This window comes from Musca autumnalis, unplaced genomic scaffold (genome assembly GCF_047663935.1).
Source record: "Musca autumnalis isolate F117 unplaced genomic scaffold, ASM4766393v1 scaffold_1, whole genome shotgun sequence".
Taxonomy (NCBI): domain Eukaryota; kingdom Metazoa; phylum Arthropoda; class Insecta; order Diptera; family Muscidae; genus Musca; species Musca autumnalis.
Window position 1 is genome coordinate 305,749,321 of NW_027411644.1, and position 25,109 is coordinate 305,774,429.

Sequence of the window (25,109 nt, forward strand, 5' to 3'; positions counted from 1 at the left end):
GAAAGTTTGCTCAATAATGAAATAAACAGTAATAGTCAAGTGAACCTATGTTTATTTCGGGCACTGTATATAGGATGATATAAAAACACAGAAACACTGATATTTTGATGAAAAATAGTAAAAAAAACTCAAAAGTTTAACTTTGATCTCGAGTTTCTCTGCAACTACCAGAAACCCTAGTTGGGTTTTGTTGTGTCAGATCCAGCTCGGAGTTTTTGGCCCCATCTAAACATGGTTAAATATTGAGTTTTTAAAGAAATTCGGGGCTATATCGCTGAAACCAATGCAAATCTTCTTCTGGCCTCTGAAGCAAATTTGTACATAAGGACAAGAATAAAATATTTGGAGAAATAATGAACTCGAAAAATTACATTTATTGCCTAAAATTTCAAAATATATGCAAAAATTCCACAATTTTTATACATTTCGCACCGTATCTCCTAAACCGTAATTTTTTTCTTTTGGAAAAATATTCCCTGGAATGTAATACACAACTCTTCAGAACATGTCATTGTTGTAAAATGCCTCTATCACGTTGTTTTCAGTATAATTGTCAACGATCATTTAATAAATATGTCAATAATGCGGTGACATCCGAAATGCGAGAATAAACTTTTGGTGTGAACTGTGTTTGAAATACGTGTTGCAAAATACCTCTGAAACAACATGAAGTAAGCATTTTAGAGTTTCCGAATGTTCTAAAGAATTGTTGAGAACTTTGATGTTGCAAAAGGTTACTTGGTTCAACTCCCAATAGTTTAGCTGATAATGACCAGAATTTCAGCAATTATGTAACACAAACATATTTTGTGATTGTGTTGGTTTTGAAACAGAAACATTTTGATAGTTTCCCAACATACCCTTCAGCCGGATTTTATAAAATTTACGAATAAGAAGTAAAAAAGTATCAGTCGGCTTTGCCGACAGACATATATTTTATAAAATTTACGAATAACAACTAAAAAAGTATCAGTCAGACAGACAGACATACATATACCCTCAGCCTGTGTATATTGAACCAATTTTTTCCCAAAAAACGTATGTATTTAGAGGGTTTTAAAAATGTTGGGCGTTTGGACCGACAAAAATCTTGATTAGGATTAAAGATCAAAAGTTTTGCGGAGGAGATACTAAAAAGAATGGATTGCAGCCACTACATATGGTAGCATAGGGGTTTTTTAGAGCCTTGGGGCCGTTTACTCAAGGACTTGCCCCTGAAAAAACTTTTACCATCGTAAATGAGGCAGCGAATGCAAGTTGCTTCAACAAAAATCAAAGTGATTCGATATCATGTCTTAAAGTGAACTTATCCGACATTTTGTGTGGTGGGCACCGGATGTAGTAGACAAATATAGTCCATATTTGAACCTGATCTATATCTGGTAGATATATTAGGATGTGTAAAGTATGCACCAATTCGGCCACTGCCTTCAAGAGTATGAACAAATTTTCCGAACATTTTTGAACATTTGTGGGTGAGGTACCTGAAGGAGTGGACCGATATGGCTTATCTTCAAACTTAAACTATGTTTGGACAAAATATTACTAAGGCTAAATTTTGGACCGAATCGGCAGATCAGTGTGAGAGTTATCTTGCGCTCCAACCACGTTACACGGTGTCATAGGGGTTTTTTGCAACTTTCAGGCTATTTTCTCAGGAAGTATGGACTTGCCCCTAATGAAACTTGTACCGTCGTATGGAGGGCAGTGAAAACGAGTTGCTAAAACAAATATCAGAGCGATTCGAGAGATGACCCTAAACTGATTTTTTCCAAAATTTTGTGTGGGAGGTACCCGAAGGAGTGGGCCGATTGAGTCTATATTGAAACATTATCTAAGTCTGGTACACATTGTACGATGGGCAAAGTATGGACCAAATCGGTTACTCCCTTCAAGAGTTATCGTGCGCACAAATTTTCCGAACATTTTCGAACTGTTGTGGGGCAGGTACCGGAAGGAGTGGACCGATATAGCCCATCTTCGAACTTAAACTAAGTTTGGACAAAATATTACAAAAGCCAGAATCGGTTCATCCGTTCGAGAGTTATCGTGCGCTCCAGCCAGCCAGACAGACGGTAGGACATTGCTCTATCGACGCCAAATTGTCTGAAACACATTTCGTCCAAACATACTTGGGGTCTAAAACCATTATTTCGATGAGGCACATTTTGCCCGTATGAAAGTGTATATACCCTCGTTAGCATAAATGCTGAGGGTATAATAAATCGTATAAACACATTCTTCAATTACACGGATAAGCAACTCAGCAAAATTTGAAGGAAGGGGTTCCATGCGATGACGTGATTTCATGGCATCTTTTGCACTGGTTCAAACGAAGTCGTGAAAGATCCCATCTTTTCATCAGCATATGAACCCGTGCAAAGGAAGTCTTTTCATCAGAATTTGAACCCATTCCATCAATCCAATAGAAATGAATTTTGTGTTTTTATTTATACACATTTTTCTAAATATATAAGACTAGCAAAATGCCCGCTACTTAGTATGCGGAAAAGGAATAATATTCAAATAAACATTATTTAATTGGTGAACACTGAAAAATTGTATGTACTAATACCTATTTGAGTTGACATTTAATTTCTTTCAGGTACTGTTCGTACACGTTTTGTTCGAATCTCAAAAAAAAGACCTCTACACTTCAACAGCGGCCTACATTTTAAATTTCAGTCCATGTTTTATTAGAACGGTATAAGTATTTTGTAAAATTTATTCCAGCCGAATTTTGGAATTTGTGATATCAAAATGTAGAAAACCGATCAAACTACCCCTCAGTAATGTTGGCGACATTTCCTGACTATTTCAGCCATTTAAAACTTCTCTACAAGTGGTGTCGTAAGGCACGCCGTTCGGAATCGGCGATAAACAGTAGGTCCCACATCATTGAGCTAATATGAAACGGGGTGCACTCATTGATATGAGAGAAGTCTCCCTTGTCCCGTCTGGGATGTTTGTGGAAAAATTGTTACATTATTTAGAAACCGAATTCGTGTTAACATAGAAACAATAGTACATTATTCAGTAAAATTTTCAGAATCCAGGATCTTAGCTCAAATGTTACAGTATTAGCTCTACTTGTTCACCCAATGTCAATGGTATTACATGTAGAAACCTTTCATACATTTAAAGGTGGATTTTAATAAACATTCTGATCCAATCTCAACAGTGATCCTCACAACAAATTTCATTTATCGATTCACTCAATACCAGTGCTTCAATATTTAGTATTACTTAATACTTCTAGTACATTTATTGTACGACCACTTCTAACAATGAACTTAACAAATACCAAATTTATTGCAATTTTGTACTTTTCACACACTAATTATATAATCCCAGCTTCATTGCTACACCAACGTCAAATTTAATACCATTTAGTACATTTCGTATTTCTCAATAAGTCAGCCAGCCCTCAGCCTAATTTAAGAATTTGTATTTAACCCTACACTCCAACAATAACCTTAACTCGAAATTTCAGGATTCCTGCTCTATCCGTTCACCCAAATATAAATTGTACCAAATTTAGTACCATTTAGTACTTTCCATACCCATAAGTACAGCACTATCCGTGCACCCAAATCCAAATTGAGTACCATTTATTAATTTTCGTACCCCCTAAGTACGAATTTCCAAAACTTGCTTAATCCTACACCCCCATATAAATCTTAATTAAAAATTTCAGGATTCCAGCTCTGTTCGTTCACCTAAATTTAAATTGCACCAAATTTAGTACCATTGTACCAAATTTAGTACTTTCCGTAGCCATATGTACGAATTTCCAAAACTAACTCAGTCCTACAGTCCAACAGTAATCTTAATTCCAAATTTCACGATTCCAGCTCTTTTCGTTCCCTAAAATCCAAATTGTACCAAATTTAGTACTTATCGTACCCATAAGTACGAATTTCCAAAACTTCATCAATCCTCACTCCAGCAGTAACCTTAAATCGAAATTTCAGGATTCCAGCTGTATCCGTTCACCCAAATATAAATTGTACCAAATTTAGTACCATTTAGTACTTTCCGTGCCAATAATGGCGAATTTCCAAGACTAAGTCAATCATACAGTCCTACAGTAATCCTAATTCCAAATTTCAGGATTCCAGTTCTATTCGTTCCCTAAAATCCAAATTGTACCAAATTTAGTACTTATCGTACCCATAAGTACGAATTTCCAAAACTTCCTCAATCCTACACTCCAACAGTAACCTTAACTCGAAATTTCAGGATTCCAGCTGTATCCGTTCACCCAAATATAAATTGTACCAAATTTATTACATTTAGTACTTTCCGTTCCCATAAGTAGGAATTTCCAAAACTACCTCAATCCTACACTCCATCAGTAATCTTAATTTCAAATTTCAGGATTCCAACTCTATCCGTTCACCTAAATATAAATTGTACCAAATTTAGTACATTTAGTACTTTCCGTTCCCATAAGTATGAATTTCCAAGACTAACTCAAACATAATTAAATTTCAAATTTCAGAATTCAAGCTCTATCCGTTCACCCAAATCCAATTTGTACCAAATTTAGTACCGTTTACTACTTTTCGTTCCCATATGTAAGAATTTCCAAAACTACCTCAATCCTTCACTCCATCAGTAATCTTAATTCCAAATTTCAGGTTTCCATGTCTATCTAAATCCAAATTATACCAAAGTTACTACCATTTAGTACTTTCCGTACCCATAAGTACGAATTTCCCTGACTAACTCAATCCTACAGTACAACAGTAATCTTAATTCCAAATTTCAGAATTCTAGCTCTATCCGTTCACCCAAATCTAAATTGTACCAAATTTAGTACCATCTAGTACTTTCCGTACCCATAAGTATGAATTTCCAAAACTACCTCAGTCCTTCACTCCATCAGTAATCTTAATTTCAAATTTCAGGTTTCCAGGTCTATCCAAATCCAAATTTTACCAAATTTAGTACCATTTAGTACTTTCCGTACCCATAAGTACGAATTTCCAAAACTACACTCCAAAAGTAATCTTAATTCCAAATTTCTGGCTTCCAGCCCAAATCCAAATTGTACCAAATTTAGTACCATTTACACCTTTTCGTACACATAAGTACGAATTTCCAAAATTACCTCAATCTTACACTCCAAAAGTAAATAAATTCAAAATTTCAGGATTCCAGCTCTATCCGTTCACCCAAATCCAATTTGTACCAAATTTAGTACCGTTTAGTACTTTTCGTACCCATAAGTACGAATTACCAAAACTACTCAGTCCTTCACTCCGTCAGTAATCTTAATTCCAAATTTAAATTTTTACACGTCTATCCAAATTTTACCAAATTTAGTACCATTAAGTACTTTTCGTACACATAAGTATGAGTTTCCAAAACTACCCCCATATTTCACTTCGACTGTAATCTAAATTCCAAATGTCAGGTTTTCAGCTCTATCCGTTCACCCAAATCCAAATTGTACACATAAGTACGAACTTCCGAAGACATTTCCTTATATCAACACCACTTTCCAACCTTGATTCCCATACCAAATTTGAAGATTGTAGCTATATCCGCTCAAAATATATAATTGGCACCAAATTTAGTAACTTTCAGTACTTTTCGTACACTTATAGGTGGAATTTCCAAAAACCATACCAAAGGGTTCTCTCTATAACTCTCCATCAGTGACCCTTGTTCCAAATTTCAGAATTCTAGCTCTTCCCGTTTGCCTAATAACATGGATACCATACTTAGTACGAAATAAGTACGAAATTGCAGGGTTCCAGCTCTATTCATTCAACCAAATCCAAATTGTACCAAATTTAGTACCATTTAGTACTTTTCGTAAACATAAGTACTAAAACTACCCCGTATGTCAATCGTACACTTCAACAGTTATCTTAATTCGAAATTTCAAGTTTCCAGCTCTATCCGTTCACCCAAATCCAAGTTGTACAAAATTCAGTACCATTTAGGACTTGTCGTACACATAAGCACCAATTTCGAAAACTACACCCATATCCCAATCCTATACTCCGTCAGTAATCTTTATTCCAAGTTTCAGGTTTCTAGCTCTATCCGTTCATCCAAATTCAAGTTGTACTAAATTTAGTACTTTTCGTACACATAAGTACGAATTTCCAAAAACTATCCCTATATCTCAATCCTATACTCCGTCAGTAATATTAAATCCAAATTTTAGATATCCAGCTCTATCCTTTCACCCAAATCCAAATTGTACCAAATTTAGTACCATTTAGTACTTTTCGTACGAGTGCGTATTCCCCAAACCATTTCCGTTTTTAAACAACACTTTCCAACCTTGTTTTCCATATCAAATTTCAAGATTCTAGCTACACATGATCAAAATATACAATTGGTACTAAATTTGGTAACTTTTAGTACACTTAGACGTCGAATTTTCAAAAACCCTTCGGTACATCTTTCTAACTTTCCATCAGTGACCCTCATTCCAAATTTCAGAATTCTAGCTCTTCCCGTTTGCCAAATACAAAGGGTACCATATTTAGTACCTTTTAGTACTTTTCGTACCCTTCCAGTTCGAATTTCCAAAAACCCAGCCTTATCTCACCCCTACACACCAACAGCAACCCACACCCAAAATTTCAAGCTTCTAGCTTCAGCCGTTTCGTCTGGGCGATGATCTGTCAGTCACTCACTCACTCATCACCAAGCTCTTTTATATCTATAGATTATTTATTATTTATTACAATTTCCGGATTCCAGCGCTATCTCTCCATACAAATGCAATTTATACCAAATTTAGTATTTTCTGTACTTATAAGTACGAATTTCAGAATTACCGCAATCCTACACTTCAAAAGTAGTTTTAATTCCAAATTTCAGTATTCCATCTCTATGCGTTCACTCACATCCAAATTGTACCAAATTTAGTACTTTTCGTGCCCATAAGTAGGAATTTCCAAAACTTCCTCAATCCTACACTCCAACAGTAACCTTAATTCAAAATTTCAGGATTCCAACTCTATCCGGTCACCCAAATATAAATTGTACCAAATTTAGTACATTTAGTACTTTCCGTTCCCATAAGTATGAATTTCCAAAACTACCTCAATTCTACACTCCATCAGTAACCTTAATTCGAAATTTTAGGTTTCCATGTCTATCTAAATCCAAATTGTACCAAATGTGGTACCATTTAGTACTTTTCGTACACATAAGTATGAATTTCCAAAACTACCTCAATCCTACACTCCATAAGTAATCTTATTTCCAAATTTCAGGATTCCAACTCTATCCGTTCACCCAAATACAAATTGTACCAAATTTAGTACTTTTAGTACTTTCCGTTCCCATAAGTATGAATTTCCAAAACTACCTTAATCCTACACTCCATCAGTAACCTTAATTCGAAATTTCAGGATTCCAACTCTATCCGTTCAACTAAATTTAAATTGTACCAAATTTAGTACCATTTAGTACTTTCCGTACCCATAAGTATAAATTTCCAAGACTAACTCAATCCTACACTCCAAAAGTAATTAAATTCCAAATTTCAGGATTCCAGCTCTATCCGTTCACCCAAATCCAAATTGTACCAAATTTAGTACTTTTCGTACACATAAGTACGAATTTCCAAAAATAACCCTCATATCTCAATCCTACTCTTCAACAGTAGTCTTAATTCCAAAATTCAAGTTTTCATCTTTATCCGTTCACCCAAATCCAAATTGTACTAAATTTAGTACACTTTAGTACTTTTCGTACACATGAGTACGAATTTCCTTTCATAAACACCACTTCCCAACCTTTATTTCCATACCAAATTTTAAGATTCTAGCTATAGCCGTTCAAAATATACAACTGGTACTAAATTTTATAACTTTTAGTACTTTTCGTACACTTATAGGTCGAAATTCCAAAAACCCTTTGGTACATCTTTCTAACTCTCTACCAGTGACCCTCATTCCAAATTTCAGAATTCTAGCTCTTCCCGTTTGTCTTATACAAAGGGTACCATATTTAGTACCTTTTAGTACTTTTCGTACCCTTCCAGTTCGAATATCCAAAAACCGAGCCTTATCTCATGCCTACATACCAACAGCAACTTACACTCCAAATTTCAAGCTTCTAGCTTCAGCCGTTTCGTCTGGGCGATGATCTGTCAGTCACTCACTCACTCACTCACTTATCACTAAGCTCTTTTATATATATATAGATTAATTATTTAGATAGGCTTGATGTTGTCGGAGACTCGTAATCATAACCAACGTTGTTAAAACTCTCGTCGTAATGTTAATGTCATTGCAAAGGGTTGGTGGAAATGACATGCCAAAGCATTAATGGAAATGACATGCTTTGGATCCAAAAATGAATAGCATCTTTTGGGGTCCACGCTCATATAAAATTCATCGATGAAGATGCTAACAAGTAAAAAAGTATCAGTCGGCTTTGCCGACAGAGATATACCCTCAGCCTGTGCAAATTGAAACACTTTTTTCACAAAAAACTTATGTATTTAGGGGGGTTTCAAAATGTTGGTCGTATGAACCGACAAAAATGGTGATTAGGATTAAAGTTCAAAAATTTTGCGGAAAAGGTACTTAATAGAATGGACCGACATAGACCATGGGGTGCCATAGGGGGTTTTTACAACCTTCAGTCTGTTTTCTCACGAAGTATGGACTTGCCCCTAAAACAACTTTTACCATCGTAATTGAGGCAGCGAATGTAAGTTGCTTCAACAAAAATCAAAGTGATTCAATAGCAGGTCTTAAAGTGAACTTATCCAAAATTTTGTGTGGGAGGTACGGGATGGAGTGGACAAATATAGTCCATATTCGAACCTGATCTATATCTGGTAGATATTATGAGAATGTGTAAAGTATGGACCAAATCGGTCACTCCCATCAAGAGTTATCGTGTGCACAATTTTTCCGAATATTTTTGAACTTTTGTGGGGTAGGTACCTGAAGGAGTGGACCGATATGGCTTATCTACGAACATAAACTAAGTTTGGAAACAATATTACGAAGGCCAAATTTTGGCCGGAATCGGCATATCCGTTCGAGAATTATCTTGCGCTTCCACCCATAAACATGGTGTCATAGGGTTTGTTTTTCAACTTTCAGGCTATTTTTTCAGGAAGTATGGACTTGCCCCTGAGGAAACTTGTACCTTCGTATAGGGGCAGTGAATACAAGATGTTACAACAAAAACCAAGGCGATTCGAGAGCAGGTCCTAAACTGAACTTTTCCGAAATTTTGTGTGGGAGGTACTCGAAGGGTTTACCGATTGAGTCCATATTGGAACCTCATCTACCCAGCAAAATTTGGCGGAAGGGGTTCCTTGCGATGACGTGATTTCATGTCATCTTTTGCATTGGTTCAAAGGAAGTCGTGAAAGATCCGATCTTTTCATCAGCATTTGTACCCATTCCATCGATCCAATAGAGATGATGTTTGTGTTTTTATTTACACACCTGTTTATTTTCATTTTGGTATGTTCCAGTACTGCAAGAATATACTAATTTTTACTATTTTTCCGATAACATAAAGGAAAAATTGTTATCGTAGTAAAAATAAGTAGATTCTTGCAGTTCCTGGAACAGACCAAAGTTGTTAGAACTGTCGTCGTGATGTTGTCTTACATTTCCTGCATATCAAACAACTAAAATTTCTAAACAATTGGTATTATATGAAGTCCCAACCATCGAGCTAAAAATAGAATCGGACTGCACACATTGCTATTTTAAAAGTTCCCTTGTCTGTTCTAAATCTGACATAGAATGAAATCAATCAAATCTCGCTTCTTGGAATTTGAAAAGAAAGTCCGAAAGGAACAAGAATCTGAAAATAAAGAAGAAACTACTTTTGGAAAGAAACAATTAAAAATAAATTAATTAAGCATAAATGGTATTTTCCATAAAAAGTCTCTCCTCCCCATTCGTTACATTTTGTTCTTAGAGATCCCTAAAGCAAGCCGGGTTGTAGATCCCTACATATTTCCGTCACTAAACAAAATAGTATAAATTACCAAAATGTTGTTATAAAATAACAAAATTATAAAATAAAAGTAATTTACGAAATAAAAATACTTAAAGGAGTGCGTTTGGAGTCCATGTCGAAATCTGAACTGGTGATGGGAAGATAATTAAAAAAACCTTTTGTAAGATGAAAGAATATCAGTTGCGGAGAACGGAGGAAGTAATCTTTTGCGTTGCAGCGGTGGTGATTACATTGCAATTTTGGATGTAAACTTTTGAAAAACTAAACTGATAAATTAATTGTAGTTATTTAATGAATTCGTTTGAATTAATAAAGAGTTTTGTTTTTCATGAAAACCATATTTCAATACAGCATTTCCATTTTCCAAACAATACACGAAAATTTCATGCCAAGGGGTTGGTGAAAATGACATGCCAAAGTATTGGTTAAAATTACATGTCAAAGCATGGGTGAAAATGACGTGTCAAGCATTGGTGAAAATGACATGTCAAATCATTGGTGGAAATGACATGCCAAAGCATTGGTGGAAATGACATGTCAACGCATTGGTTAAAATGACATGCTTAGGATCCAGAAAAGAACGTCATCTTTTGGGGTCCACGCTCATATAAAATTCATCGATGAAGATGCTAAAAAGATGACATGCTAGATCACTTGCACCCATGATTGAATGTCATCTTTGGCATCGAACATTTTGCTGGGTAAGTCTGGTAGAAATTTCATAATGTGCAAAGTATGGACCAAATCGGTTACTCCCTTCAAGAGTTATCGTACGCGCAAATTTTCCGAACATTTTCGAACTTTTGTGGGGGAGGTACCGGAAGGAGTGGACCGATATAATCCATCTTTGAACTTGAACCAAGTTTGGACAGAATATTACGAAAGCCAAATTTTGGACCGCATCGGCAGATCCGTTCGAGAGTTATCTTGTGCTCCAACCACTGCACACGGTGTCATAGGGTTTTGTGTAACTTTCAGGCTCTTTTCTCAGGAAGTATGGACTTGCCCCTAATGAAACTTACAGCGTCGTATAGAGGGCAGCGAATACAACTTGCGCAAACAAAAATCAAAGCGATTCCAGACCAGGTCCTAAGCTGAACTTTTCCGAAATTTTGTGTGGGAGGTACCCGAAGGAGTGGACCGATTGAGTCCATATTGGAACCTTATCTAAGTTTGGTAGAAATTACACGATGTGCAAAGTATGGACCAAATCGGTTATTCCCTACCAGAGTTATCGTGCGCACAAGTTTTGCGACAATTTTTGAACATTTGTGGGGGAGGTACCTGAAGGAGTGGACCTATATGGCCCATCTTCGAACTTAAATCGAATCTGGACAAAATATTTCGATACCCAAAATTTGAACCGAATCGATTGATCCGTTCGAGAGTTATCGTGCGCACCAGCCAGACAGACGGACGGACATTGCTAGATCTACTCAAAATTGTCTGAAACGGATATCGTACAAACATACTTGGGGTCTAAAACCATTATTTCGATGAGGCACATTTTTGGTCGTATCAAAGTGTAAATACCCTCTTTAGCCTAAAGGCTGAGTGTATAAAAAGATGACATGCCTGATCACTTGCACCCATGATTGAATGGCATCTTTGGCATCGAACATTTTGCTGGGTAATAATAAGCATAAATATTCATTAGTTGCAAGAGAATCAAGTTTCGTTTATTCTCCTGTGGCTACACAAGAATTTATAATTCAAATATGACGTTTTTTCGAGTAATGTTGGTTTGTTGGGATGTCTTGTGTAATGGAAAAAATTGTGTATTGAAAATTTTCATTTCAAAAACAAAACCTCTATTTTTTAATTGTGTGAGTGAGCAAATTGACAAACACCGACAGCAGAAGGGCGCCCTTTGAGCAGTCTTGCCCTAGATGGAGTTTTGCTTATGTGGTTTTTTCAAAAGATAAGTTCTACTAGTTTAGGGCTACAATATTGCTAAAGACAGCAAGGCCAAATTCTATTCGCTTCTAAGATAATGGTGCAGATTTAGCCCGGTTTAGATGAGGCCATAAAATCGGAACTGGATCTGACAGGACAAACCCCTACTAGGGTTTTTGTAATCTAAATATGTACTTTCAAAAAATGCATATTAGAAGTTGTTTGCATTTTCAGTGTTGCATAGTGATATCAAACTTCCAATATTTCGGTAAGATAATGTGGCTTAAACCTTCAAAACCTGGACCTATACTGATAAATCTCTTCTGGAATAGTTTGTAACACCCTGGAAGACTAAATAACAAATTTCAATTATTTCGGTCGGTATTGACGACACAATCGAAACGTGGACTTATACCGACGCATTTCAGTCGGCAAGGTTTTTACCTCCAACGTAGACTAAATACCAAATTTCAGCCATTTCGTTGGCTGATTTTCGGTACATCTTAAGAAAAACAATTAAAAAAGTATCAGCCGGCTTTACCGACAAAGATATACCCTCAGCCTACGTGAATTGAAACTTTCATCTACGGGCAGATCGAATGTATTTAGGGTATTTTCAGAATTTTGTGGCCCTTTTTGAACCCTTGAACTTGCAGACATAAATGTTGATTAGGATTAACGTTCAAAAGTGTTGCGGTGGAGGTACTTTAAGAAATGGACGGGAACAGTCCATTATGGAAGTGGATTTTATTTTGGAAGTAATATATTTTCGAAAGATTTCGCTCCCCCTAGTCATATAGTCATATGATTTTTGGACCAGTATGCCAGGAAGCATAGACTTGTCCATGGAAAACAGTATACATTTCCAAAGGACCTTAGAGCAGACCCTAAACTGCACTTAGACACAAATGTTGAGCTTTTGTGGGGGAGGTACCCTAAGTAGAGGATATGGGCCATTAAACTAAATATAGAAAAAATATTAGGAGATCCAAAGTTTGGACCAAATTGGTTGCCGCATTCAAGAGATATCGTGCATACCATTTTTGCGACAATTTTCGAATTGAAACTAAGTTTGGACAAAATATGACGAATGCCAAATTTTGGACCAAATCGGTTGATCAGTTCGAGAGCAATCGTGCTCTCCAGCCACTACATATGGTGCCAGAGGGATTTTTTACACCTTTCGAGTTGTTTTCTTAAGAATTATGGATTTGTCCCTGAAAAGATTTTACCGTCGTAATTGAGGCAGCTAATGCAGGATGCATCAACAGAATTCAAAGTGATTCGAGAGCAGGTCTTAAAGTGAACTTATCCAAAATTGTGTGTGGCCTCCCACAGGAAGGAGTGGATGAATATAGTCCATATTCGAGCCTGATCAATATGTGGTAAATATGACAGGATGTGTAAAGTATGGACAAAATCGGCCACCCCTTTCAAGCGTTATCGTGCGCACAATTTTTCCGAAAATTTTTGAACTTTTGTGGGAGAGGTACCTGAAGGAGTGGACCGACAAAATAATACGAAGCCCAAATTTTGAACCGAATCGGCAGATCCGTTCGAGAGTTATCTTGCGCTCCAACCACTACACACGCTGTCATAGAAATTTTGTTGCATCTTTCAAGCTTTTTTTCTCAGGAAGTATGGACTTGCCCCTGATGAAACTTGTACCGTCGTATGGGGGGCAGTGTAACAGAAATCAAATCTTTTTGAGAGCAGATCCTGAACTGAACTTTTCCGAAAAAACTTCTTAATGCCTGCCTTACAACACGTTTTTATTCTAGACAATATTTTTTTATTTAACAGTGGTGATATCCTCAGCGTAATGTGGGCTTAAATTTTCAGAATATTTTTCGAAAATTTAATCCTTCTTTACAAGTGGTGTAGTAGTATTTTTGACATGCTGGACCCGGCAATGAGAAGAAGGAAGGAGATCTCATACATATCTTTTAGCTGAAAATAAAATATGGCTGCTCTTATTGCTATGAGATATATTAATATACTGCAATTATTTCATTATCATATTTATTTGCATTTTTATTAGAAACTAATTTTGCCCCCTCAAACGAATGACTTTCTCCCAAATACCATTGCTTATTTTACTTAACCTTTTACCATTATTTATAATTTGTATTTCTTTTCAATATTTGATCTGATTAACTATTTATATGCTTTCCACCTCAACCTTTTCTTTCAAATAGTCTTTCTGGGAAATGTATCTTTACAATTATCTTCTTCGTACAATTTATTATACCTTTGAGGAGAAAATAAGGTTTTCTATGTCATCGTTAAGGATTTAATTAAAGGGGGAAATTTTCCTTTTTGTTTTCTTTTTATCTATTCGGTCCATAATAGAAGAATACGACAGTTTCTTAGAAGTAATAGAGCTTCCACAAAGAGAATATTAATAGAGCTACAATTTTATTCTCCATTGTGCATTTTCATTTATCGTTTATGTTAATTTTGTTCTCTTTTCCTTTTTCAGTGTCTTTCATCACGGCATGAAATGTTTCGACGAATATACGGGTCGCTGTGTACCGGAACACAATGTCAAAATATTAAATAGCAACGTTGAGGGTGCAAGGAAGTTTTTCACAAAATTCTGTAATGATCCGGTTTTTCAAAAAAGTGAGTATTTGTAGGTATATATTTTATTTATTAATACACTAAAGATACGGTTTAATAAATTTATTTTTATAACAAGTAAAAAAGTATCAGTCGCCTTTGCCGACAGAAATATACCCTCAGCCTGCGTGGATTGAAATAATTTTTTTCCCAAAAAAAAACCTTATGTATTTAGGGGGGTTTTCAAAATTTTGGGCGTATGCACCGACAAAATGGATAGGATTAAAGCTCACAAATTTGCGGGGATATCTATACCCAGGAAAATTTGAAAGAAGGGGTTCTATGCCATGACGTGATTTCATGGCATATTTTGCATTGGTTCAAAGCAAGTCGTGATCTTTTCATTAGACCTCCCCAGAGGCCATCTACCATATAAAAGACTTCCCCGGAGGCTTTCCACCGCAAGGGTATTCTCTGAAGAGGATAACGGGAGTAACGACCCCGCGGACCCTAGTTTTGGCAGGTGTGGAGAGCGTACCAAAATGGTACAGGTGCTCTGTGAAACCCTGTGTCGGGGCGAATGAATACCGCCCACAATTAAGTATTCCACCATATGGGCACACCTCATGAGAGGTTTGGAAAGGAGGTGACGACTCCATGGTTTTCCCTAGTCAAAACCTACACAAAGAAGAAAACAAATCCCTGCCGAAAGGCATCAAGATCAAGCCAGCACGATCTTGATTATGACATTACTGGACTACGATTTGGAATTGATGAACCCTGGGCTGACGGCTGTGGTATTCTGGAACCTGAGTATGTCGGTGTGAAACCTTACAGAAATGGCTTTCAGGCTAATGCCACAGCTGCCTCCGTCCCGTTAAAATCTGGCAAGTCTCAAAGTACGTTCAATGCTCGTCCCATTAAGTTGGCAGTGTAGGTTCGGATGTACATTCCCGATTAACACGGATCTGGCTCTGAACGGGAGATCTCATAAAGGTCTCCCGTCAACCCTCGCATGGACCTAGGAATAGGGACCCATGGGATCTTTACGTGACTGCACATTTTACGAGCGGCGATAGCGGCTTTGAGTTGGGACCACGAAACCTAAAATGAACGAAGCAAATCAAGAAACAAGGAGAACAAATATAGAGGTTGAAGAAACCCCACTGGGAAAATGCTCGGGTCTACGAGTCGAAAACACGGGAGATGTAAATTCCCCATTAGAAAGGAGTTCGGTGATTGTGATGGCGACACCGACTAATAATTCAGGCGAAGAAGCGCCTAAAAACAAAAGTCCTGGAAGTGAAAATCTAAGGAGGCTCGGAAGGAAAATAGCTCAGTTGGATGAATTTGTCAAATCGAAAAATAACATCCACAAAGATATCCAATCTATGATGAGAGAGATACAGGCAATATATTTAAAAGTAGCCGATGATATGAATAAGGAAGCTGAAATACGTCAAATGGGCCAGTTAGACAATAAGCAGACCCAAACCGAAGCATGGATTAAGCCTAAACAACCAGGAACCCCAACAACACCTGCGTTGAAAAGAGTCCCCAAGACCCAAAGCCCGAAGGAGAATAGGACAAAAAAGAAAAAAGAAGTCGTACCTAAAATTAAAGAGCCAGATTCTGTAAAGACAATAGAAGAGACAATCAACGAAAATGTGGGAAAATCCGATACCGTAAAAAATGCGGCAGCATGGAATAAAGTTCAAACAAGATCTAGAAGGAAAAGGAAACCAAGTAAACTAGATGCTTTAATAATTAAAACATGTGGAGATTCCTCATATTCAGACATTCTGAGGCAAGTGAAAAGTTAAGCAAAGCTGGCTGCGTTATGCAAAATTGTGAAGACAATTCGGACGACAGAGAAGGGTGAGCTATTGTTAGAACTTAATAAACCAGCACACCAGAACACAAATGACTTTAGAGAAGCCATTGAAGATGTCTAAGGCCCAACCGCTGAAGTTAGTGCCTTAACCCAGGAAGTACAACTGGAAATTAAAGATATAGATGGGGTGTCTAATAGAGATGATATTCTCCAGGCTATCAGCGACGTTTCGGACGATTTTAAAGCATTGCAAGCATCTGCAATAAAATCACTACGAAAAGCATATAGAGGCACACAAACTGCTACAATTTCCGTAAGCTCGCTGCTAGCGAATATTCTTTTAAAGAAAAGAATACTACGTATTGGATGGGCGGATTGTCGAATACGTGAAAAATTGACACCAATGAGGTGTTATAAATGTCTGGACTTTGGTCATACAGCAGTTAGATGTAAAAACCCGAACGACAACTCAGGTCGCTGCATTTGCTGTGGAGAAGCGGGTCACAAGGTTGCTAATTGTAAAACCCCCCCAAGTGTATGCTATGCAATGAACCATCAACAGATCGTAGCCACATCACTGGGTCGACTGTCTGCCCGAAATACAAGGAAGCTCTACGCCAACTTAATGAAATTTATACAACTAAATTTAAATCATTGTGAAGCTGCCCAAGATTTGTTAAAACAGACAGTTCGGGAACTAGAGGTCGATCTAGCAATTATCAGCGATCCCTACATAAGAACGTTAAAAACTTGGGTTTGGGCGTCGGGCTAGTAACCCTCCCCTAGAAAAAACAGCATACTATGAAAAAACGAAAGAAAAGAAAAACAACCCCCTCTAAAATTGACGAACCCCGCAATCGTTTTAAGGACCATGATCTGCGAATCTGCACCTGAAATGTTCGCACTCTTTATAGGGAAGGTGCCGTTTACGCATTGGCAGATGTACTTGAAAAGTACAAGGCCGACATTACTGCCATACAGGAAATACGAAGGGTTGGGAAAGGCGTCACAACAACACCTAAAGGTGACGCACTGTGTTATAGCTGTCATGACGTAAAGCATGGGTTTGGTTGCGGATTCGTAGTTAGTCCGAGACTAAAACATCTGGTATCCATCTTCACCCAGTGAATGAAAGGCTTGCTGCAATTCGATTAAAAGCAAAATTCTTCAACATCAGCTTTATTTGCGCTCTTGCTCCCACTGAAGACAAGGACGAACAGGCCAAAGATATAGTTTATGAGCGCTTAGAAGAAACATATGACCGTTGCCCTGCCTATGACATTAAAATTATGCTAGGCGATTTTAATGCCAAAATTGGAAAGGAGAATATCTTTGGCCCAACAGTCGGGAAATTCAGTCTCCACAGTGAAACATCTGACAATGGTATGAGTCTGATAGACTTTGCAGCTGCAAAAACATGGTAGTTGGCAGTACCAGATTTAAGCATCTTGATATTCATAAGGGCACCTGGCTGTCGCCAGATCAGAGAACAAGAAATGAAATTAATCACGTTGTGACAGATGGAAGACATGCATCAAGCGTGTTGGATGTACGATCGTTTCGAGGCGCAAACATTGATTCGGACCACTACCTTGTTGCAGCAAAGGTACGCACCCGCTTAAACGTAGCAAACAAAGTACGAACAGACACTACAAGATAGTTAGACATCGGTAAGCTACAATCACAACAGATAGCCACAGCATATTCCACTCAACTGGACCAACTGCTTAATCAAAGCACTCCTCGTCCCGATAACATATCAGGACAATGGCAAAACCTTGCCCACTCCATGCAAACAGCCGCAAAATCAGATACCAACAAGGAAATTTGGTAACTGATACAGCCCAAGCCCTGGCCAAAATTGGAAAGGAAAATATCTTTGGCCCAACAGTCCAATCTCTACAGTGAAACATCTGACGATGGTATGAGGCTGATAGACTTTGCAGCTGCAAAAACATGGTAGTTAGCAGTACCAGATTTAAGCATCTCGATATTTATAAGGGCACCTGGCCGTCTCCAGATCAAAGAACAAGTAATCAAATTGGACCAATTGCTTAATGAAAGCACTCCTCATCCCGATAACATATCAGCACAATGGCAAAATATTGCCCACTCCATGCAAACAGCAGCAAATTCCATACTTGGACACCAGAGACCTCCACCAAGGAATCCATGGTATGACCAGGAGTGTCTTGCTGCTACCGAAGAGAAAAATGCGGCATATAGGGCTACTCTACAATCAGTAGCAACGCGTAGCGCACGAGAGAGGTATCGAGAGAAAAGGAGAGAGGAAAAACGTCTTTTCCGCAGGAAAAAGAGAGAAATGGAAAGACGGGAGTGTGAAAAAATCAAGATGTACAGGAGACAGAATGAAGTCCGAAAATTCTACCAAAGAGTGAAACATCAAACTGATGGCTTTGGAACTGGCACATCCTCCTGTAGAGACCAGCAAGGTAATCTGGTAAATGATAGTGTGCTAAGGATATATAAATAGCATTTTTTCCAAACTGTTGGTATCCGATAGTAGCGAAGACGGCAAAGATACCACAGATCCAATCCCAGAAGATGGTATTGAATGTATACCGCCCAGCCAAGATGAGGTAAAGACAGAAGTAAGTCGGCTGAAGAATAATAAGGCAGCAGCAGCCGATGGCTTACCAGCCGAGCTGTTCAAAACCGTAGGCGACACGCTCATAAGGTGTATTCATCAGCTAGTTAGCACCATCTGGCAGGAAAAACGTGTACCCGACGATTTTAACCTGAACATCTTGTTCCCTGTCCACAAGCAAGGAGATAAGACTGTGTGCTCTAACTATAGGGGCATAAATCTTCTCCCTATTGCCTACAAGATAGTGTTAGGGATAATGTGATAATGTGCGAACGACTAAAGCCTATGGTCAACGAAATAATTGCTGCTTTACACCTGGCAAGTCCACCATTGACCAGATATTTACCCTGCGGCAAATCCTGGAGAAGACCCAAGAGATGCAGATCGACATTTATAGTCCAGTCAAAATAGACATTGAAATAGCAAAAATTCCCACAAAGCTGAATTTTGGTGGAGAGCTAGGGTTTGCCATTAGAAGCAACGTCCTAAAAGTCCCCATCGATCCCATGTGTGCAAACAAAATTATTCAGGGTCAAAGGTCAAAATTTAAGGGTTTTTAGGTTTTCGGATTTATTTTTTGAAAACGGTTGATCTAATCAAAAAGTGACTAAAGTAAATATTGTAGACAGAAAAATTATCTACAAGTTTGACCCTTATAATTTTTTTCTTAGAAGGAACCTTTCTTGAGATATAGCTGTTCTAAAAAACACATGATTTTTATGCACTTATAAGGGAAATATGCACATATTCAGACGAACCGGCTAAAATAAGCGAAGTAATGGGGACTGTCCCCCAAAAAATATATATTTTCTTGAAGAGCGAAATTATAGCTATCTTCTTAAAAAAAATCCAACAAAATCGGATGGTGTTTAGTAGAGTTATTCAATGTTAGAGTCATTTTATGCAAAAATAGCCCATTTAACCCGCATGTATAATCGAAAGACCAACGGGAACGACCCCAACGAAAACTCTCCGATTTTTTTTAAGTTTTGTCCGAAGGTAGGGTTTGTTGCGCTGACTACGGAAATGTATAATTTTCAACGGTTGCGGATCCGGTTCGCCGGTTATTAGACCCGAGGGCCAAATTTAAAAACCGGGATAGACCCGGTTCTACTGAACCGATTACTGCAAAGTGTATATCGTTTGAAAGCTTACGGAAGTATCTAACACATAGTGTCGTTACTTTAACCGGTTCGCCTCATAATGTACTTACGCGGCTAATTTTTTATGTGACCTTTAGATCGAGATATCTCGAAAATGGTAAGTCTTTTTTAAGAATCATAAAGACCACTCTGTAGACCATAATTGAATCTACAACTTTTACTTTAGCGGGCTTTTGCTTAGTATTACCGTTTTTGAGAAAAATTAAAAAAACTGAATAATGCCTCCAAAAATGACCTTTGACCCCGAATAATTTGTTTTGCACACATGGGATAGATGGGGACTTTTAGGACGTTGCTTCTAATGGCCAACCCTAGCTCTCCACCAAAATTCAGCTTTGTGGGAATTTTGCTATTTCCCCCTTATACGCATGTATATTTTGACCGGACTATTACCACCTTTTTGTTGATTACAAAGCAGCCTTTGACAGGCCCCTACGTTCAAAGGTATTCCAAACCATGTCTGAATTTGGTATCCCCGCAAAGCTAATCCGGCTTTGTAGAATGACATTAACTGATACTCGATCGTCAGTTTAAATAGGAAAGAACCTCTCCTAAGAGTTTGGTACCAAAAGAGGTTTCAGACAAGGAGATGGTCTCTCGTGTGATCTTTTCAACATTCTTCCGGAAAAGGTTATACAAGATGCGAAGGCGAAAAGAAGTGGCACAATATATACAAACTGCCATATGTTACTTGCTTATGCCGATGACATTGACATTATAGGTCGATTGGTAAAGAAGAAACTGATACCTTTGAAAAAGTCGAAAGGGAATATGCTAAAGTGGATCTGGCGGTAAACGGCGAGAAGACAAAGTTGATGGTGTCGATGCGCAATGCGTCCATAGAGATCGGGCCAACTGTTGACGTTGGTTCCTATAATTTGAGGTAGTAAAAGACTTCGTCTACCTCGGCACCGCCGTAAACACAACAAACGACATCAGTTGTGAAGTAAAAAGAAGAATTGTATTGGCCAACAGATGCTACTTTGGTTTAAGTAAGCAGTTCAAAAACAAAGCCACATCTCGTCAAGCAAAAATAACGCTCTACAAAACACTGATACTACCCGTGCTGATGTATGGTTCCGAAGTCTGGGTACTTGCGCAAGCATACGTGGCAGTGCTTGGTGTGTTTGAGAGAAAATTTCTTCGAAAGATCCAGAATTGGCAGGCCAAAGAATAGATGGCGCAAACAAGTGGATGAAAAGATAACAAGGCGCGATATTCCAGAAAGCGAAGCAATAAAAAGAGAGAAATAAATATCTTTTCTTAGTTCGGCCTATGGAACAAATGTTCTGTAATGGGCAAGCTAAGTAAGTAAGTAAGCGACAAGTTGAGAACTTTAGCGAGATACTGAACTCCCGGCTCATCCAGCTGCTTCAGCATTACCATGGAGATTCCATCAGGGCCAAACGCTTTGGATGATTTAGCGTTCCTGATGGCATTCGCAACATCATCGATTGTAATCTGTGGTGGTTCATCATCGGCAGGAAGAGATCTGATACGACGTAATACTCTCCGTCCGTCTGTCTGTCTGGCTGGCTGGAGCGCGCGATAGCTCTCGAACAGATTAACCGATTCGGTCCAAAATTTGGCTGTTGTAATATTTTGTGCAAACTTAGTTTAAATTCGAAGATGGGTTATATCGGTCCACTCCTTCTGGTACCTCCTTTACAAAAGTTTGGAACATTTGTGCGCACGATAACTCTTGAAGGGAGTAACCGATTTGGTTCATACTTTGCACATCGTGAAATTTTTACCAAACTTAGATGAGGTTTCAATATAGACTCAATCTGTCCACTCCTTCGGGTACCTCCCACACAAAATTTCGGAAAAGTTCAGTTTAGGACCTGCTCTCGAATCGCATTGATTTTTTTGTAGCAACTTGTATTCACTGCCACCCATAAGACGGTACAAGTTTCATCATTCTAGACAAAATAGCCTGAAAGGTGCAAAAAAACCCCTATTACACCGTGTGTAGTTGTTGGAGCGTAGCATAACTCTCCAAGGGATCTGCCAATTCGGTCCAACATTTGGCCTTCGCAATATTTTGTGCAAACTTAGTTTAAGTTCGAAGATAAGCCATATCGGTCCATTCCTTCAGGTACCTCCTCCACAAAAGTTCAAAAATGTTCGGAAAATTGTGCGTACGACCACTCTTGAAGGGAGTGACCGATTTAGTCCATACTTTACACATCCTAATATATCTGGCAGGTATAGATCAGGTTCGAATATGGACTATATTTGTCCACTCCTTCGGGTACCTCCCACACAATATTTCGGATAAGTTCACTTTAAGACCTGCTCTCGATTCACTTTGATTTTTGTTGAAGCAACTTCCATTTACTGACCCCCCTTACGATGGTACACGTTTTTTCAGGGGCAAGTAAATACTTTGTGAGAAAATAGCCCGAAAGTTGTAAAAATCCCTATGACACCATGTGTAGTGGCTGGAGCGCACTTTGGCAATCGAACTGATCAACGGTTTGGTCCAAAATTTGGCCTCCGTCATATTTTGTCCAAACTTAGTTTCAGTTCGAAGATGGGCAATACCGGTCGACAACTTCCAGTACTTCCCCCCAAAATTTAAATTGGTAAGCACGATACACTTACTTGAACAGGGTAACCACTTTGGATCTACAAATATTTTGTCCAAATTTAGTTTAACTTTGAAAATGGCCCTTATTGGTCCTTAAGGCATTCTAGCATATAGAGGACCTGCCCAGAGGCCATTTATCATATAAAAGACCTCCACAGAGGCTTTCTACCCAGGAGGCCTTCTACCACATAGAAGACCTCCCCAGAAGCCTTCTACCATATAAAAGACCTCCCCAGAGGCCTTCTACCATATAGAAGACCTCCTCAGAGGCCTTCTACCACATAGAAGACCTCCCCAGAGGTATTCTATCATATAGAAGACCTTCCCAGAGACCTTCTGCCATATAGAAGACATCTCCAGAGCGCTTCTACCATATACAATACCTCCCCAGAAGCCATCTACCATATAAAAGACCTCCCCAGAGGCCTTCTACCAGATAGAAGACCTCCCCAGAGGCCATCTACCATATAAAAGAACTCCCCAAAGGCCTTCTACCACATCGAAAACCTCCCCAGAGGCTTTCTACCATATAGAGGACCTCCCCAGAGGCATTCTACCATATAGAAGACCTCCCCAGAGGCCTTATACCACATAGAAGACCTCCCAAGAGGCTTTCTACCATATAGAAGGTCTCCCCAGAGGCATTCTACCATATAGAAGACCTCCTCAGAGGCCTTCTACCACATAGAAGACCTCCCCAGAGGTATTCTATCATATAGAAGACCTTCCCAGAGACCTTCTGCCATATAGAAGACATCTCCAGAGCGCTTCTACCATATACAATACCTCCCCAGAAGCCATCTACCATATAAAAGACCTCCCCAGAGGCCTTCTACCAGATAGAAGACCTCCCCAGAGGCCATCTACCATATAAAAGAACTCCCCAAAGGCCTTCTACCACATCGAAAACCTCCCCAGAGGCTTTCTACCATATAGAGGACCTCCCCAGAGGCATTCTACCATATAGAAGACCTCCCCAGAGGCCTTATACCACATAGAAGACCTCCCAAGAGGCTTTCTACCATATAGAAGGTCTCCCCAGAGGCATTCTACCATATAGAAAACCTCATCAGAGGCCTTCTACTATATAGAAGACCTCCCCAGAGGCCTTCCACCATATAGAAGATCTTCCCAGAGAACTTCTACCATATAGAAGACCTCCCCAGAGCCTTCTACCATATAGAAGAGCTCCTCAGAGGCCTTCTACTATATAGAAGACCTCCCCAGAGGCCTTCTACCATCGTTGTCTGACTGGCTTAGGTGTAAGGCGGGTGGGCATACCATTGCACCACGTGGCACCGTTGTCTCTTCTGGTATGTTTGTGGAACAATAGATAGGAATGGAAATCTTTTCTTAGCTCGGCTATTTTCTGTAGAGGGTATGTCGTGACGGTCTTTGTAATGTATGAAGGATTATATATCTTATGTGTGTAGACTGTATTGATTGGCTCTGTTAGTGAACTAATTAGGCCCTTGCACACTGAATGCCGCGGTTCAATTCCCAAGTTAGACAACATTACATTTTCAACGGTGACAAAATTATACCTCAGCGTAATGAAGGCTATATTTTATGAGTACTTGCAGCATGTACAAGTTATCTACCAAGTGGGGTCTTACGACACGCCGTTCGGAAAGTAGGTTTAATATCACTTAGTTAATATGAATCGAGTCACACTCATTGGTATGAGAGAAGCCTCTGTTGTCCATTCTAGGATGTTTCTGGGAACAAATGTAGGTGTATATAGCTACTTCACAAAATTTCTACAGCTGATTCTGTTACTCACAAAAATGTTATTTCTTTCTAAATCAAATGAACTTCCTTTTTCAAAAATTGCTCGGTGAAATGCGGAAATACCCACTACCAATATGGATCTCAAAAATTTTGGGTGAAATTGATTTCATATTAATATGGCCATAATAAATATGTTTTAACACTAACAAACAAATTCGATGGCCCAAATATTTTACCCCACCCATTTTTTTTTTTTTTTTGGTTATACGAAAGTGAAATTAAATAATTGACACACAATTAAATATTGAGACGTTGAATTATTTTGAGTTATTTTTTTTTTATTTTTATTAAATTATGGAATGCAGCCCAAATTCCTTAACGCCTTCGATGTCTGTCCCAAATATTTTTGTCGACCATTTGGCATTGTTGTTGTTGCCAAGTCTTTGCATTGATTAATCAATGAATGGCAACTAATCATAACTTTATGACTAATTACTTTCACCCTTCTTCTGCTTCTTCATTACCCAATTGAAGTTGTTGTTGCGCAGGCAGGCGCATTGAATTGAATACAAATGAGTTTTGGGAAAAATATTTTTTATTATTTTTTTTGTTTCTTTTTTTGTAATTTGCATTTCTTCATTTATAATAAATTAAATAAATTAATAACTTAAAATTGTTTTTATGTTCAATGATTCTTTGGAATGACATTTGTGGTGGTTGTTCGTTGTAAGAGGAAATAGTGGGGGGGAA

General features: G+C 38.3%; 1 protein-coding gene across 1 annotated transcript in view; it reads left to right on the plus strand.

Moving 5' to 3' along the window:
• The window catches only part of LOC141391408 (uncharacterized), a 126,131-nt gene that overhangs the window by 32,022 nt on the left and 69,000 nt on the right, over window positions 1–25,109 (plus strand). Inside the window, exon 2 of the mRNA XM_073964309.1 lies at window positions 14,351–14,493. Within this exon, the coding sequence (XP_073820410.1) occupies window positions 14,351–14,493 (143 nt within the window). The remainder of the gene's footprint in view (window positions 1–14,350; window positions 14,494–25,109) is intronic.